Below are 17,443 nucleotides of genomic sequence, written 5' to 3'. Positions count from 1 at the left end.
AAGACATTGAAAATCATATAATTTACGGGTATTTACAATGATTTGAATGTTTCTCTTACTGCATACATGTAACCACGTAAATAAAAAAAATACTCGACGCAGAGGCCAAAGGTCAAACAATATTCGAAGACGCTAACATGAACCAAGGAAAGCAGCTACAGGAAATATATCCATGGGAAACACCGGATGTCGACTTAGACGAGAGTTGCCGAAATGTGCCGGACGAGCACTGAACATTGATACAATAGCTATGACTATGTATTAACCGGTACTGAGAAACTGGTGTAGAAACACAATCATGTATTGATTAGTTAATTACAGACGATAAATAGTCTCAGTGACGTTTAAATAATGAAACAGATGTGCATTAACTAAAACAATGTTAAGAGATAGATTATACTGAATTAAATCTGTAACTTTCTTAAGAATGGGAAAATCAATTTTGTTGGTAGTAACTGGATTTAACAGAAACGGTAGTGTTTAAGGTTTTAAATTGTTTTTGAATTTAAACAATCGATCTTTAATGAAATATCTAGAACACCTTTGAACACGAGATATAAAGTCAGAGAACACTAATTTAAACAAGAGGGTCATGATGACCCTGAATCGCTCACCAGAGTAATATGAGCTACATGTTTCAAATGTCAAACTGATGATTTTTAGATTTTTTTTGGAAGATTTTCTGATGTATAATCAAGTAACCCCTGGGGCGGGGCCAAGTTTACCCCGGGGGTCATGAATGGAACAAAGTTTGTAGAAGTCTACTAGGCAATGTAACATATCAAATATCTAAGATCTAGGCCTTCTGGTTTATTTTTAGCAAATTTATAAAAGATTTCCCTATATACAATCAAGTAACCCCTGGGGCTGGGTATATTTGACCCTGGGGGTCCAGATTTGAACTTTTTTTGTAGAAGTCTACTAGGCAATGTTACACGTCAAATATCTAAGATCTAGGCTTTCTGGTTTATTTTTAGAAATTTTTTGAAGATTTTCCTATGTAAAATCAAGTGACCCCATGGGGCGGGGTCAATTTGACCCCGGGGGGGTCATGATTGAAAATTTTTTGTAGAAGTCTACTAGGCAATGCTACACGTCAAATATCTAAGATCTAGGCCTTTTGGTTTATTTTTAGAAAATTTTTGAAGATTTTCCTATGTAAAATCAAGTGACCCCTGGGACGGGGTCAATTTTGACCCTAGGGGTCATGATTTGAACAGATTTTGTAGAGGTCCACTAGGCAGTGCTACACGTAAAATATCTAAGCTGTAGGCCTTCTGGTTTATTTTTAGAATTTTTTTGAAGATTTTCCTATGTAAAATCAAGTGACCCCTGGGCCGGGGTCAATTTTGACCCCGGGGGTCATGATTTGAATAAATTTTGTAGAGGTCCATTTGGCAATGCTACATATGAAATATCTAAGCTGTAGGCCTTCTGGTTTATTTTTTAGAAAAATTTTGAAGATTTTCCTATGTAAAATCAAGTGACCCCTGGGGCGGGGACAATTTTTACCCCGAGGTCATGATTTGAACAAATTTTGTAGAGGTCCACTAGGCAATGCTACATGTGAAATATCTAAGCTCTAGGCCTTCTGGATTATTTTTAGAAAATTTTTGAAGATTTTCCTATGTAAAATCAAGTGACCCCTGGGGCGGGGTCAATTTTGACCCCAGGGTCATGATTTGAACAACTTTAGTAGAGGTCCATTAGGCAATGCTATATTTGAAATATCTAAGCTCTAGGGCTTCTGGTTTTTGAGAAGAAGATTTTTTAAGATTTTCCTATGTAAAATGAAGTGACCCCTGGGGTGGGGTCAATTTTGACCCCGGGGTCATGATTTGAACAAACTTGGTAGAGGTCCACTAGGCAATGCTTCACACAAAATATCTAAGCTCTAGGGCTTCTGGTTTTTGAGAAGAAGATTTTTAAATTTTTCCTTTCGGTTGCGATGGCAACCAGAGTTCTGCATGGAATTCAATTCTTTGAACGATTTTTGTAGAGCTTCACCCAAGGAACATTCCTGTGAAGTTTGGATGAAATTGGCTTAGTGGTTTATGAGGAGATGTTGTTTAAAGGAAAGTGTGGACGGATGGACGGACGACGGACGGACGGACGCCGGACGGTGAGCGATCACAATAGCTCACCCCGAGCACTTTGTGCTCTGGTGAGCTAAAAAGGGGAACTTACTGGAAATTAGACCTTTTTAGTGCGTAAAGATCATTTTATTGTAGGGATAACCCATGTTTTTCATAATTATAACATCAGCAGAATCCCAAGGGATTGGTTCAACGGTTGATAACCGAGCCTGTAGGGCTAGGGGTATTCTAAAGATAGTAAAACACGAAAAGAAGATGCGCTAACACTATTCTAACATAAAACACGTGAAAACTGATAAATAAATATTTTGTTCCTAAACAATGAAATGTGTGGGAATATCTGTGCTTTTTTTCACGTTCATGTCATTCCCTTTTGAATTATTCGTTTTGGGGCCATAATACGTTTACGCTTTGGGAAGGAACTCATATGTATAAAAAGATGTTTTAACACTTGTTTTCTCTCCTGTTAAATCGTCTTTGAAAATTGAAACGAACAGCAGTTTAATGCCAGAATAATTATACATTTTGACAATATTTGCTACACGTGTTTGGTATTGACAGTTTCATGAAATGGTTTTCACTCTCTATGGCAGGGAATCATACAAATGTATAATTTGAAAGCAAAAAATGCTCAAGTAAAGTATCGCTTCTTAAATGTTCATCGTTCGTTTCTTTTTTAGGCGAAACGTATAGTAAGGCAGCAGCAGCAACGTGATTAAATATATACATGTTTATATTCATAGAATTTATAATGTTGTAATGTTGAATGGAAGTCTAGGCCGAACACCGCGTGAACGCGGTGACATTTACGTCCATCTTGTTATGTATTGTGGTTTTATAGCAGTAATTCGGTCAAAAATGTGTTTCTGTGGCGTCAAAGATGCCCCTTAATAAATACATCCTATTTCTTTCCATTTTTCGGGCACTTGCACGTTGCTACGCCGTATAGAGCTTGCGCGGTATATACCGTAGCTCACCTGTAAGCTGTATTCGTTGACAATAAAACCGTATATAGCTTACACTGAATATAGCTCACTGTAGATTGTATATGTAGAGATGCTGCATATCCCCGTATATATGGTTCATTTTTAAGCACTTCTTCTACTTTTACTACTACTACTACTGCTACTACTACTACTATTACTGTTGCTGCATTTATTGCTACTACTACCACTACATCTGATACTGCTACTACTGCTTCTACTGTTGCTGCTGCCACTACTACCGCTACTTCTGTTGCTTCTACAACTCCTACTACTGCTACTACTTCTGTTATTGCTTCTGTTGCTGCAACTGCTACTGCTACTTGCTACTACTGCTACAGCTACTTCTACTTCTGCTGCTACTATTACTCCTACTACCGCTACTACTTCTGCTATTGCTTCTGTTGGTGATGCTGCTATTGCTACTGCTATTGTTCTGCTGCTGTCATTACTACTACCACTACGTCTGTTGCTACTACTACTCCTACTGCTACTACTTCTGCAATTGCTTCTGTTGCTGCAGCTGCAGCTGCTACTGTTGCTGCTACTGCTACTACTGCTGCTTCATCTTCCACTTCTGCTACTATTACTGCAAATACTGCCGCTCCTATCACTATTACTACTATTGCTACTACTACTGCTTCTCCTACTGCTACTGCTACTACTACAACTACTGCTGCTGCTACGACTGTTCCTACTGCTACTATTACTACTACTATTCCTCCTGCCTCTACTACTGCTGCTGCTACTGCTCCTATTGCTTCGACTGCTGCTACTGCTACTGCTGCTGCTGATACTACTAGTCCTACTGCTGCTACTGCTACTGCTACTACTGCTACTGTTACTACTGCTGCTATTACTACTGCTGCTGCTTCTACTACTAATTCTGCTGCTAATGCAACTACTGCCTCTACTTCTGCTGCTACTGCTACTACAACTAATACTGCTACTACTACTACTACTACTACTACTACTACTTCTGCTGCTACTGCAACTCTCTACTTCTGCTGCTGCTACTGCTACTACTACTACTACTACTACTACTACTGCTACTTCTACTACTAGTAGTACTGCTGCTGCTACTGCAACTACTACTACTACTTCTACTACTGCTACTGCGACTACTACTACTACTTCTACTCCCTTTTCCTCCCCATCCTCCTCCTCCTACTACTGCTGCTGCTGTTACTACTGCTGTTACTGTTTCGACTGCTACTGTTGCTGCTGCTACTAGTCCTACTGCTAATATTGCTGCAGCTGCTCTTACTACTACTATTCCTACCGTTACTACTACTGCTGCTACTGCTTCTACTTCTGCTGCTACCAATACTCCTTCTGCTACTGCTACTACTACAATTACTACTACTACTGCTACTGCTGCTGCTACTACTACTGCTACTGCTGCTGCTCCTACTGCTCCTACCGCTACTGCTGCTGCTTCTACTACTATTCCTACTGCTACTACTACTGCTGCTACTGCTTCTACTTCTGCTGCTACTACTACTACTACTACTAATTGTACTTCTACTCCTACTACTACTACTAAAACTACTACTGCTACTGCTACTACTTCTACTGCTACCAGTACTGTTGCTGCTACAACTGCTCCTACTGGTAATACTGTTGCTTCTGCTACTGCTGTTGCTACTACTGCTGCTTCATCTTCCACTACTACTGCTGCTACTACTAATATTACTTCTACTCCTACTGCTACTACTGCTGCTACTACTGCTGCTACTACTACTACTGCTACTGCTTCTACTGCTGCTACAACTGCTCCTTCTGCTAATACTGTTGCTTCATCTTCCACTACTACTGCTGCTTCATCTTCCACTACTACTGCTGCTTCATCTTCCACTACTACTGCTGCTACTGCTACTGCTAACTGTTCCTACTGCTACTATTACTACTACTACTATTCCTACTGCTGCTGCTTCGACTGCTCGTACTGCTACTGCTGCTGCTGATATTATTACTACTATTCCTACTGCGACTACTGCTGCTATTTCTTTTGCTGCTGCTTCTACTACTACTTCTGCTGCTACTGCTACTGCTACTTAAACTACTACTGCTATTGCTACTACTAGTATAAATCTGGTATAATAATAATAATAAATACTACTAGTATAAATCTGGTATAATAATAATAATAATAAATAATACTACTACCACTGCTGCTGCTACTGCTACTATTACTGCTGCTGCTGCTATTACTACTACTATTCCTACCGCTACTTCTACTGCTTCTTCTTTTGCTGTTACTACTACTCCTACTACATTTACTACTTCTACACCTGCTACTGCGACTACTGCTACTGCTACAGCTGCTGCTAGTACTACTGGTTAGACTGCTCCTACTGCTACTGTTGCTGCTACTACTACTAGTCCTACTGCTACTGCTGCTGCTGCTATTACTACTACTACTACTACTTCTGCTACTGCTACTACTGCTTCTACTTCTGCTCACTGCCGCTGCTACTGCTACTACTATTACTGCTACTACTGCGACTACTGCTACTGCTACAGCTGCTGCTACTACTACTGGTTAGACTGCTCCTACTGCTACTGCTGCTGCTACTACTACTAGTCCTACTGCTACTACTGCTGCTGCTGCTATTACTACTACTACTACTGCTACTGCTACTACTGCTTCTACTTCTGCTGCTACTACTATTACTGCTACTACTGCTGCTACTACAACTACTACTCCTGCTACTCCTACTGCTGCTGGTGACTGCTCATACTGCTAATACTGTTGCGTCTGCTACTACTACTGCTGCTACTGCTACTACTGCACCTATGTGCTGCTAATACGACGATGATGATCGCAAATTTGTTCAATACTGACCATGTTAGCAATATATATCTGAAAATCATAGTAGGGTTATTATAACAGTAGCTTGATCTGTGATGCTGTATTCAGCTCAAGTCGATTTTTACCAGACCCGATTTCAAAAGATTCCAATCAATGGGTAGTTAGTTTCCAGCTAACATATAAAACTTTAACCAAAAATTTGCAAGTCAAAAAAGGGGCATAATTCTGCAAAAAATGCAAAATAGAGTTATGGAACCTGTGCACTGTATGTCAGATCATGACAGTTAACACGCATGTGAAGTTTCAAAAGAATCAAATTTGTGGGTACTTAGATTCCAGCTTACATACAAAACTTTAACCAAAAATTTCCAAGTCAAAAAAGGGGCATAATTCTGCAAAAAAATGCAAAATAGAGTTATGGAACCTGTGCACTGCATGTCAGATCATGACAGTTAACAAGCATGTGAAATTTCAAAAGAATCAAATCAGTGGGTACTTAGATTCCAGCTTACATACAAAACTTTAACCAAAAATTTTTAAGTCACAAAAGGGGCATAATTTTGTAAAACGTGCAAAAAAACAAAGAAAAGTATCAAACAGGGAATGCCACGCACTAAAAGCGCAGCCTCCTCAAAACGAACCCCCCAGCACGCAAACGCGTGCACCACATACACACACACTCAACCAACACATAAGGACAAAACGAACAACACACAAACACACGCCACACACACTCAAAGCCAACACATAAGGACAAAACGAACAACACACACACACGTGCACACAAAATCAACACATGAGGACAAAACGAACAAACAAAGGAACACAGTGGGGCAGTGGCAAAAACACCCGGGGAGCTTAAACCGGTTTATGGTGCGCACCCAACCTCACCCTTACCCCCACCATGTTCCAAAGACATGGGACAGTGTAAATAAAAGTAATCCCCTCCAGGTGAATCTCTAACACACGTAATGGAAACAAAAAGGCATGGCATGTAAAACAAAAATGCTCGTGTATAAATATATAAAAAAACAAACCTTAAGAACCAAAAACGTATGTACTCAATGCCTTTTCAGAAGACAGAGCAACAAGAGAAACACCCTTAAGGGCCCGACGAAACAGGCCAGAAGACAAATATCAAAACAGTTCAGTCCTGGTAGGATTTAAGAACTGCTTATCATAGAGTCCTCCACCTCTTCCGTCAGACGCAATCAAAGAGGAAAGCGTAGTGTCCAACTGTAAACGGGTTGAACACTAAACATGCGGTATGTCTCAAAACAGTTGGGTCGTAATCTCTTTTAATAAAACGTTTGATAATCTTTCCAAATACATTTGGAAAATTACCATGACCCAAGATCTTACGAAGTTTGTAAACCACATCCCCATAAAAAAAACGGGTTTAGAAATACCTTCTCGCAGAAGTGTCTTTAAATTACTTTTGAATTTTAAAACTAAATCAGAATTACGATAATAAAATTTAGTAAAATATTTACGCAATTTGTAATAACGGTAGCCTTGCTGAAGAAGTTTACTTGTAATATATTGGTTACGTTCATTGAAATGCTTGACATGACTACACGCTCTGGCAAACCGAATTAATTGAGAAATATATACCCCATAAGATGTAGCCTGAGGTACATCCCCATCCAAATGGGGAAAATTTACAATACTCAAATTAAAATCATCCCTCTTGTCATAAATTTTGGTATGTATAATATTGTCATAAATAGAGAGATGTAAATCTAAAAATGAAGCATCAGTATCCGAACTGTTAGTTTTAATTAACTGAAGCTCCCTAGGATAAATGGTACCCACCAATTGACCAAAAAACGGATTATCCATATTAAGAATATCATCCAGATAGCGTGATGTATTATTAAATGCAGTTATAATATCTGCCTGCGTATCTGGAGAAAGGCTCAACATAAAGTCTCTTTCATAACAATATAAAAACAAATCTGCGACAAGGGGTGCACAATTAGTTCCCATGGGAATGCCAACAACTTGTCTAAAAACTGCATTCCCAAACCTGATGTAAATGTTGTTCAATAAAAAGGAAAGGGCTTTACAAACTTCGTCACAGTTCCACATAGTATAATGTTTAATAATATTGCGAGTAAAAAATGCTTTATCAAAATTGCAAGCGATAAATGTAGAATTCTCTCTGGCAAAAGTCTTTTGAATTAGGGCAGTTAATTTGTCATTTATTAAGTTATAGAACAGAGTTATAGAACCTATGCAGTGAATGTCAGATAATGACAGTTAACAAGTGTGTGAAGTTTCAAAGCATTCCCATTAAAGGGTACTGAGATTCTAGCAAACCAAATATTTGTAAGTCGAAAAAAATGGACATAACTCTGCAAAATACAAAAAAAAAACCAGTTATGGAACCTGTGCACTGTATGTCAGATCATGACAGTTAACAAGCATGTGAAGTTTCAAAAGAATCAAATTTGTGGGTACTTAGATTCCAGCTTACATACAAAACTTTAACCAAAAATTTCTAAGTCAAAAAAGGGGCATAATTTTGTAAAACGTGCAAATACAGTTATGGAACCTATGCAGTGAATGTCAGATAATGACAGTTAACAAGTGTGTGAAGTTTCAAAGCATTCCCTTTAGTGGGTGCTGAGATTCCAGCTTATATGCAAAACTTTTACCAAAAATTTCTAAGTCGAAAAAAGAGGCCTAATTCTGTAAAAATGCAAAAAGAGTTATGGAACATGTGCACTGCATGTCAAATCATGACAGTAAACACGTGTGTGAAGTTTCAAAGCATTCCCATAATGGGTACTGAGATTCCAGCTTACATGCAAAACTTTAACCAAAAATTCCTAAGTCGAAAAGAAGGGGCATAATTCTGTAAAAATGCAAAACAGAGTTATGGGACATGTGTATTGCATGTCAGTTTTTTACAGTGAACAAGTGTGTGAAGTTTCAATACATTCCCATCAGTGGGTACTGAGATTCAAGCTTATATACAAAACTTTAACCAAGATTTTCTACAAGAGGTGTGACGGACGGACGGACGAACGGACAAGGTGGCGACTATATGCGCTCAACCCCACTCCCCATCCCCCTTCTTCACAACCCTACAGGGAGCATAAACACTCATTCTGTCATTAAACTACACAGGAATTGAGAGTAACTGTGATCAATTTGGAGACAGAGCTCAATTAACCTTTTTAATGAAACATTTTACAAAGATGGCCCTTTTTAACATGACGTGGCTCAATTCTATAAAATTGTTTTATAATATGAAATAAAGTTTAGAATATAATAAATAAAAGCAAATAAAATGACTTACTTGAGTATAAATCCATGTTATAAGAACGTCCATTTTTTCCTCCAAGAATTCATCCATGTTTATTTTATCACGCGCGACTGTCACTATTCCTGATAATTATGCACACGTGTATATACATGTTACACATATGTTATATGTCATCGTGTAATGATTTATAGTAACACATTTTGAATGAACAATGTTTATATACATTGACACTATCAGTCTGAGTTTATGTAGTAACTTAACTTTCAACTTCTGTTTCAAACACAAACTTCCAGCTCCAATCCTGCGGTATAATTCGGAGATTCTGAGATGAGCGTATATATTGTTTAACGTGTTCAAACTCTGTTCTCGGTTCTATCTTACACCTCCTGCCTATTGCTACTGTGACTTTGTGTGAAAGTTTCTCCACTACCTTAACGAGATCACGCAATGTTGAAGCAGACATGTTTACCTCCAACAAAGAAACATGTTTGATATTTCCCATTTCAGAAGGCAGCGACATTTCACCTAGATTGATATCCCGCAACTTCACGTGTTCCACTTGACTATTAACTTTCAATTGTGACACTTCAGGTATACTCCACAATACTAACGTCCTTAGATCTGAATGCTGACTAAAATCTAAACTGTAACTACACGACTTGAAGTGCTTGGCACACCGTAATCTCAACAATCTAATCTCCGTCATTGTTTTTCTGTTTATAATATAATTCAGAAACTCATTCAGTTCATCGTGGCTCATCTTGAAACCGTGGATATAACTTGCTTGTAACAGAGAATTATTCTTTAATATTTCCAACATTTCACGGCTACAAGAACCTTGAACACGCGATATAACAGTGAGACATTTCGGCGACCTGTTAAACAGTACAGGAAGTAGCGTATGTTCAAGGTCACCCCAGTAGCATATTTTATTGATCTGGAACAGTTCGTGCAATGCACAACAATCGATAATTTTACGTAAACTACGACCATCACTGTATAATGTGTTGATATTTATTGACGCCATGTTTGTTTTATTGTGTACTGCGAGCCGTGCTAGATACTTAAAGTATTTTTCTTCTATACAATCTCCTCTAAAGAAAAAATCTTGGCAGCAAATTTTGAGTTCCTTATCGCTCGTGTTTTCTTTCATACAAGAAATGTACATATTTTGTATGTCTTTCAGAGGTTCACAGTCCCGGTCAGTCGTAGTTCTGTATTCGCTCGTTCTCTTATCTTCACTGATTACTGACATGAAATTACGAGATATTGAAGAAATGATTTCTGCATTCACCATTCCGCTGGTGAAAACAAACACTGTCGACATGTCAAGAATACTTTGCAAACTTTTGCATTCCTTCAGCGAGATTTCTTTGACATCACTTTCATTTTGACAGCTGATGTACAATGCACAAAAAAATTCTTGTAATGTTTTGTGAGAGAACGAACATTTAGAAATTTGTTTTGTTAGTGTCTTTTCTGTACTTTGTGATAATATTCCCGAGTCAAGACTTAATTTCAAATAATTTGGTGACAGATACTTATCAGCCACTGACTTACTGAAAACAAGAGTGCTCTCCTTTGTTTCACTGAACAATGTTTCAAATGCTAATTTTCCTAAAGCTTTCAGATATGTGCTGTATTTAGTACAAAGTTCATGTTCACTGAAGCATTGTGGGATATCACTCTGGGAGGGTTCGCACGTTAGTTCTACTTCCGGGTGTTTGCTCATCGTTCTTGACAGCAGGAGTTCAATAATGCTTGCATATAGTCCGCACTTTGACTGTCCTAGTGGAATATTGTCACACCATAAACAAATGAGATACATCGTAAGAAGGGGAACGGATTCCAAATCCTCGAGTTTATTTTCCTTGACTTTTTTATTTAACTGTTTGACCAGGAGTTTTGCTTCAGCAATATCCAGATTCTTTATTTTTGAAACCGCCCTTTCCTCTAATGTCTGTGCTGACTCAGAGGTTAGTTTTACTAGTTCCACTTTCTTACCTATTTCACTAGTTTTAAGATTCAACACACTTAATTTCCAAGGTCTTGTCGTGGTTAGGATTACACATGTTTCACGTGCATTACGATGAGGGTTCGTTTTTGGCACTTTTGCACATTTCTTTTCGGGATGAATCCACTCGTCTAAACCATCTAAAATTACAAGATGTCGTTCGCGATGCAGAATCTCCTGTAGGAAATCTTTTGTCAATGCAAAATCCCGAGACAAATTTTGCATAATTTGATTCATTATCAAATCATCAATGCTACAATCATCAGAAGAATCCCGCAATAACACAAGAAACAAAAACTCAAAACCAAGCATGGCCTTTATCACATCTTCGTTGAAGTACTTTGTGCATTTAGTTTCGGGTCGATGAGCCTGGCACCACGTGATAGCAAGATATTTTGAAAATGCAGTTTTCCCAAATCCAGCATCTGCGGATAAATATATTTCAGATTTTTTTTCAGACTGGAATAAGTCCGACAACGATTTAACTGGAGTTTTAGTCTCTTCCCCAGCTGGCTTTTTCTTTTCAATGAAATTCATTACAGGCAAAATGTAAAAATCTACAAGTGGAGTGTCATGTTCCTCGAATAGCGGTGACAGTGGTATTGTACTGTATCTGTTTGAGTAGAAGGTTGCCAAATCGTCTTTCAGCTCTGAAATACAGGGAAAAAACATTTAACATTACAGTAAAACACATTTAAGCTTACATAGTCAATATCTGTAGTAATTACGTGACCGTTCATAAAATTCGGGCCATAGATTTGCCATGTATAAACGGTCTATATTGCACACATGTTAACCGAGTTATAAGAAAATAAATAGAAATTACTGTTAGATATAATTTCTGATGGCATGTTATTGTCCGTAAGTATTGACCTGTCACTCATGAATTTTCCTTTTATTTCCGTAAATTAATTCTCGGTGTCCGAACATGAATAGTGATATAAGTTTAACATATATATAATTTCTTGTCACATGTGCAGACGGCTGTGCGGACAAAGCGTTTTTTGTGGGTTTGAGTGCTACGTCTGACCGGATTTTTTTAGTAAGTTTTTATGCAAACTAACCATTTATCGGATCAAACGTGTCTTGCTTTTTATGGTCCATTTACCGAATGTTATCATATTCAACCGTTGTAGAAAAAGTGGAAAGAATTGTTTTAATAGTATCTTTGATATACAAAAATACAAAATACTTGTCACCAGCGTTTCCAGAAAATAAATACAACAAGAGAAACAATCAAAATTCATAAAAATATGATGCATAAAATAATGAACAATAAAACAGGCATCGATAGCATTACATTACATAAAAAATGATATAATGTGATTTCGAACCCGTGGTAACATGCTGGGAAGTCAGACACTTTACCACTGCGCAATCGTGTCATCTGTTAACTGTATCTGTTACTTAAGTAATATGGATATTTTCAGAATACAAGTATTGCGTAAATTAACGAAAACGTCCGAAAATATTGGCGAAGATTAATGAGTGCCAGGTCAATACTTACGGACAATATACAACATTTGAATAACAAAAATACTTGTCCTCGGCCTTTGGACTTCTGGCAGTACCTTTGATAACTAATAAATTATATCAATATGAATACTGCACTTTGATTGGAAGGAAAACTAAACGAAAGTGGCCATACAAAATCAGGTAACTTTATTAAGACTTAAGAAGTAAATTTTTAGCTTTGATTTATAATTATTGCAAAGAAACTAGTATTCAATATAATCAGTGCACATAGCAAAATCTATGGACCAGTGTCATGTAATAATAAACGTATATCAATCAAGGACAGTGTAGTAAATTTTTATTTTGTTAAAAAAGCACGATCGTATTTATATATATATATATATGTTATCACAATTAATCAATATCGAATCACATTTTCAGGTGCTGGTTTGTGAGCTTATCCTTACGTATAACATAAAATGTGCGCACTTGTTAGCGTGCATTAGTTTGATTATAACTGTCTTCCGTTTCAGTGTGCTGTGGATTAAACTATTCCGGGAAGGAAATTGACTATTGACCTACATCCAGAACCTATGGACCGAGCCGAAGTCATTTTCCGAGGCTAATTTAGTCTAATTAATTGACCACATTAAAAGTATATACATGTTTTATTATATCAACAAACAGTACGTGATAAAAGTTTTACAGGTGGAAAGCTGAACGTTATCCTGCGATGTCACGCTTTTTTTGAAAGTTGACGTTACGTCATTTACGTTTATCATTTAGTTTACCTGACAAAATATTACAAGTACTTTAAATCCGTGTTTGATGACATTCACTTTAACTAAAAAATACATAAAACACTAAAATATACACCTTCGTATGTAATGTCAGATAAAACAAGAATGATATCAACAGTGCATGACTGTAAGATTCTTTCACTGGTTGTAGGTGCAGATGGGAATATCCGGCCTCGAGGGTAACTGACTAACTGTTTAGGCGGTAACGAGGCTCCATGCCGAGTTACCGCCTAAACAGTTACCCGAGAGCCGGATATTTCCATCTGCACCTACAACCAGTGACAGGATCTTTTTCTTGCATACCGATTTCAAGAAATAATAATAAAAAGAAATAGAAATATACTATCAGGAACCAATAGGAACTGTCAAGTTATTGAATTTTTATTCCGTTTTTTAAATAAAATATAAATTACTACATAAATCTTTTACATATATGTAGTTCGTAATACGTCATTTACAGCACAAGAGTCATCTTACACCCCGGGGTGAAAGATGGATTTTTCCAGCACCGGTAAAAATACCGGAAATCCTCGTCTGGTATGCAAGAAAGAATGATAAACAAAATCCACAATAGGGCTTAGCTAAAAAAAATCGGACATGAAAGTTTTGAATGTTTCATTTCAAATAGACTGAAACTGTAGCAGAAGTTATGCTACAAAATACATAAAGGGGCAACAACTCCAAATAAACAAGAGGTCTCAGAGCACGAAATTCCCGATAACTGCACAAGGAATAGAAATTATTGTGTCACTGTGTACTAAAAGTTTGACTTATTGACCAAAACTCAAAATTAAGGGTCATTTACCAGTCATACATGTGACCTAGGTGTCATATGTGATCTCGGACCAAAGCATCATTCTCTAGTTATCTGGCAAAAATGTGACATTGACCTTTGACCTACTGACGTGCTGTCCCCAAAATCAATATGGGTTATCTGCTGGTCATACTAATCCTAGGCCCTAGCATTTTCAAGTTATCGTCGGAAACGGTTTAACTGTTCCGAATCACTGTGACCTTGACCTTTGACCAACTGACCTTAAAATCAACAGGTGTCATCTGCTGGTCATGATCAACCTTCCTCTTAAGTTCCGTGATTCTAGGCCTAAGTGTTCTTACGTTATCGTCCGGAATTCGTTTAACTGTTCTGGGTCACTTTGATCTTGACCACTGGCGACCGTTTACTTTTTATGATCCTTCGCCCAAGCTTTCTCAAGTTATCGTCCGGAAATGGTTTAACTTAATTTATGGTCACTATGACCTTGATCTTTGACCTACTAACTTAAAAAGTAAGGGCATTTTGCCGGTCATGATAAGCCTTTCTAATAAGTTTCATGATCCTAGTCTTAAGCGTTCTTGAGTTATTATCCAGAAACTGTTTAACTGTTCCGGGTCAGTGTGACCTTGACCTTTGATATACTGACTTCTAAATCAATAGGGGTCATCTGCTGGTCATTTTCAACGTTCCTATTAACTTTCCTAACTAGGCCAAAGCATTCTTGGGTTATCATCCCGAAAGTGATCGGTCTGCAAAACAGTCATGATTCTTCGAAGGGGGCATAACTGGTCAGATATAAAAGTCACACTAATATGCTCACGTCCATGAGGTGTAAGCAAGTTTCATTTCAAACGGATTGAAACTATAAGAGTTAAGTACACGACTGTAATATGTCAAGGTTCAAAAAGTCCGTATCTCTCAAAAATATAGGACATGAATGTCCCGAAAATATGCACATGTCCGCTTCATGTTGCTGCCGTATCGATATACCAAGTTTCATTACAGTTGTATGAAAACTGTAGGAGAGCACAGAACATTTTGCTGAACTGAAAAAAAGAACAACAAATACTTAATTAAATAGATTAACTCCTGGAGAAAGAATTAGGCATACATTTTGTAAAAGTTCCGAAAATATTTCGTGCTGATGGTGTTTGCCAGGTTTTATTTCAATTAGGTGGAAACTGTAGGAGTAGAAAATGTAACGGACGGACTGACGGACTGACGGACGAACAGATCAAACACAATATGTTTCTCCGTGTCTTCGATAAATTGGATATAAAAATAGGACCAAGAAACATAAAACAAATAATCAAAACGTGTGTTTTCAGTTGTTATCTTTTTAGTCTGCAGCAGCCGACAATCTATTGACACAGCTTTATTCCAAGAAAAAACCTGTATTTTCATAGTAACACAAAGCGAAAAATAAGGTAACTATAGAGGAAATCTACATATCTTTTCTTTTATTTATAGGCATAAAAATTTTATATTTTATTGATATTTCTCTCGTTTATGGCTAAAATGACACACCAACTTACGCTGTAACCAGCATCTAATGAAAAATACAGCATTTCTATAAATAGCGTTGAGTGCAAAGTGTCAAAAATCTATTGACACGATATGTAATGGAGCCGCACCATGAGAAAACCAACATAGTGGGTTTGCGACCATCATGGATCCAGACCAGCCTGCACCATGCTGTTCGCTTTCAAAGCCTATTGCAATTAGAGAAATCGTTAGCGAACTGCATGGATCCTTACAAGACTGCGCGGATGCGCAGGCTGGTCCCGCAAACGTATTATGTTGGTTTTCTCATGGCGCAGCTCATATATAAAATTCCGTACGTTTTCAAGTATCTTAGTCCTACGTACAAGGTTTTGAGTCCTATGAACATTTAATGACCTTCTTTATTCTTGTTTATTTATTTATTTATTTTGCTGGGTTAAACGTCGCACCGACACAATTACTTGTCACAATGTCATAACGACTTTCCAGTTTTGATGGCAGAGGAAGACCCCAGGTGCCCTTCCGTGTATTATTTCATCACGAACGGGAACCTGGGTAGAACCACCGACCTTCCGTAAGCCAGCTGGACAGCTTCGTCACATGAAGAATTCAAAGCCCCGATTGAGGCTCGAACCCAAATCGATGAGAGGCAAGTGAGTTATTTGAAGTCATCGGCCTTAACCTCTCGGCCACGGAGGCTTAAATAAACACTCGATATGAAACACAAGAACTCTAAGGATTTTCGCATGTCGCTATAACGCTTCAATAAAAGCATTTTCTATAACTAGCATGTTAAGACTAACCTTTCAAAGGGAGGACAAAGCGGTCAAGCGGCGTGTAATGTGCTTCGAACCTTGTCGTCTGCTGACTACATTGAATAAATTTAAAACAGAACAAAGGCCTGTTTCCAAAAATTTCGTACGCGTTTCGTTCGATTAAAAAAGTTTTTTTTTTCGTACAAATGTTTTTTTATTTTATTTTGCGATTAACAAAAATACAAGTAAAATAAAACAATGAATAAACCCGGACATAATTATTCATTATCGGAATTTTATTATACATGTATGATTATAATTTTCATGTCCAATATATTAAGTTAGAATTCATTGTACAAGAGATTGTTAGAAACACCTAAAGATCAACATTCAAATTAAAGCAGATACAAAAGACGCTCCAATTTCAGAAGCTTCTTTATCTTTACAAGGTGTAAAGCACCCATACACGTACGGGACTCTTATCCAAATGTTAGCAATTTTAGTTGGAGGAGCGGGGGCTTGAACTCATGACCACTGGTTTCGTCGTCAGACAATGTTACCACTGTACCACTGCGTCCGCTCTGGTAATTGTTGAGAAACCGGGATACAGTTACAATAAAACTGTAGAAATTATGTAAAGTGTTAGTCACGCATGAAATATCAATGTATTTATTAATGATTACACTTTACTTGAAAGTAAAGACAACGCTTTGCGGTAGCATGCCCAGTTTTATGCAACATTATGGAGATATTTCCAGCGAAATAGACTCGCGTGGCTTTCGGTTAAAGCCGAACTTGTAGAAAACAGATACATCAATATTCAAATTTTCGGATGTTTTTTTTTTCTTCTTTCAAGTTGTATACGGGAGATGACGTTTATAGTGTTAAGACTATGGAGGTTTTATTTCCTTTATTGTAATTCTCTACATTTGATAAACCCGAAATAATGACATAACGTCACTTATCCGGATAA

The 17,443-nt window shown here is 37.5% G+C and overlaps 1 protein-coding gene across 1 annotated transcript; it reads right to left on the bottom strand.

The window, feature by feature from the left end:
* Positions 1–3,507: 3,507 nt before the first annotated feature.
* LOC128554689 (uncharacterized) lies at positions 3,508–9,258 on the bottom strand. Its single transcript, XM_053535999.1, has 4 exons — positions 9,202–9,258; positions 4,975–5,173; positions 4,214–4,429; positions 3,508–3,668 (listed from the first exon to the last, which is right to left on the bottom strand). The coding sequence occupies exons 1-4, from the start codon at positions 9,256–9,258 to the stop codon at positions 3,508–3,510; spliced, it is 633 nt and encodes a 210-aa protein (XP_053391974.1).
* Between the last annotated feature and the right edge of the window lie 8,185 nt (positions 9,259–17,443).

Source organism: Mercenaria mercenaria, unplaced genomic scaffold (genome assembly GCF_021730395.1).
Source record: "Mercenaria mercenaria strain notata unplaced genomic scaffold, MADL_Memer_1 contig_645, whole genome shotgun sequence".
NCBI classification, from domain to species: Eukaryota; Metazoa; Mollusca; class Bivalvia; order Venerida; family Veneridae; genus Mercenaria; species Mercenaria mercenaria.
The sequence above is the reverse complement of the archived record's forward strand: the minus strand, read 5'-3'. Positions and strand labels throughout refer to the sequence as shown.

What these genes read in the sequence shown, in the direction of transcription:
- LOC128554689 (XM_053535999.1), bottom strand. Translation starts at nt 9,258, where the DNA reads ATGGATGAATTCTTGGAGGAAAAAATGGACGTTCTTATAACATGGATT. An exon ending in TAACATGGATTTATACTCAA is followed by an intron (nt 5,174 to 9,201) that starts GTAAGTCATTTT and finishes TTATTATACCAG; the next exon opens with ATTTATACTAGTAGTAGCAA. An exon ending in TAGTAGTAGTAATAGTAGCA is followed by an intron (nt 4,430 to 4,974) that starts GTAGGAACAGTT and finishes TAGTAATTGTAG; the next exon opens with TAGTAGCAGTAGCAGAAGGA.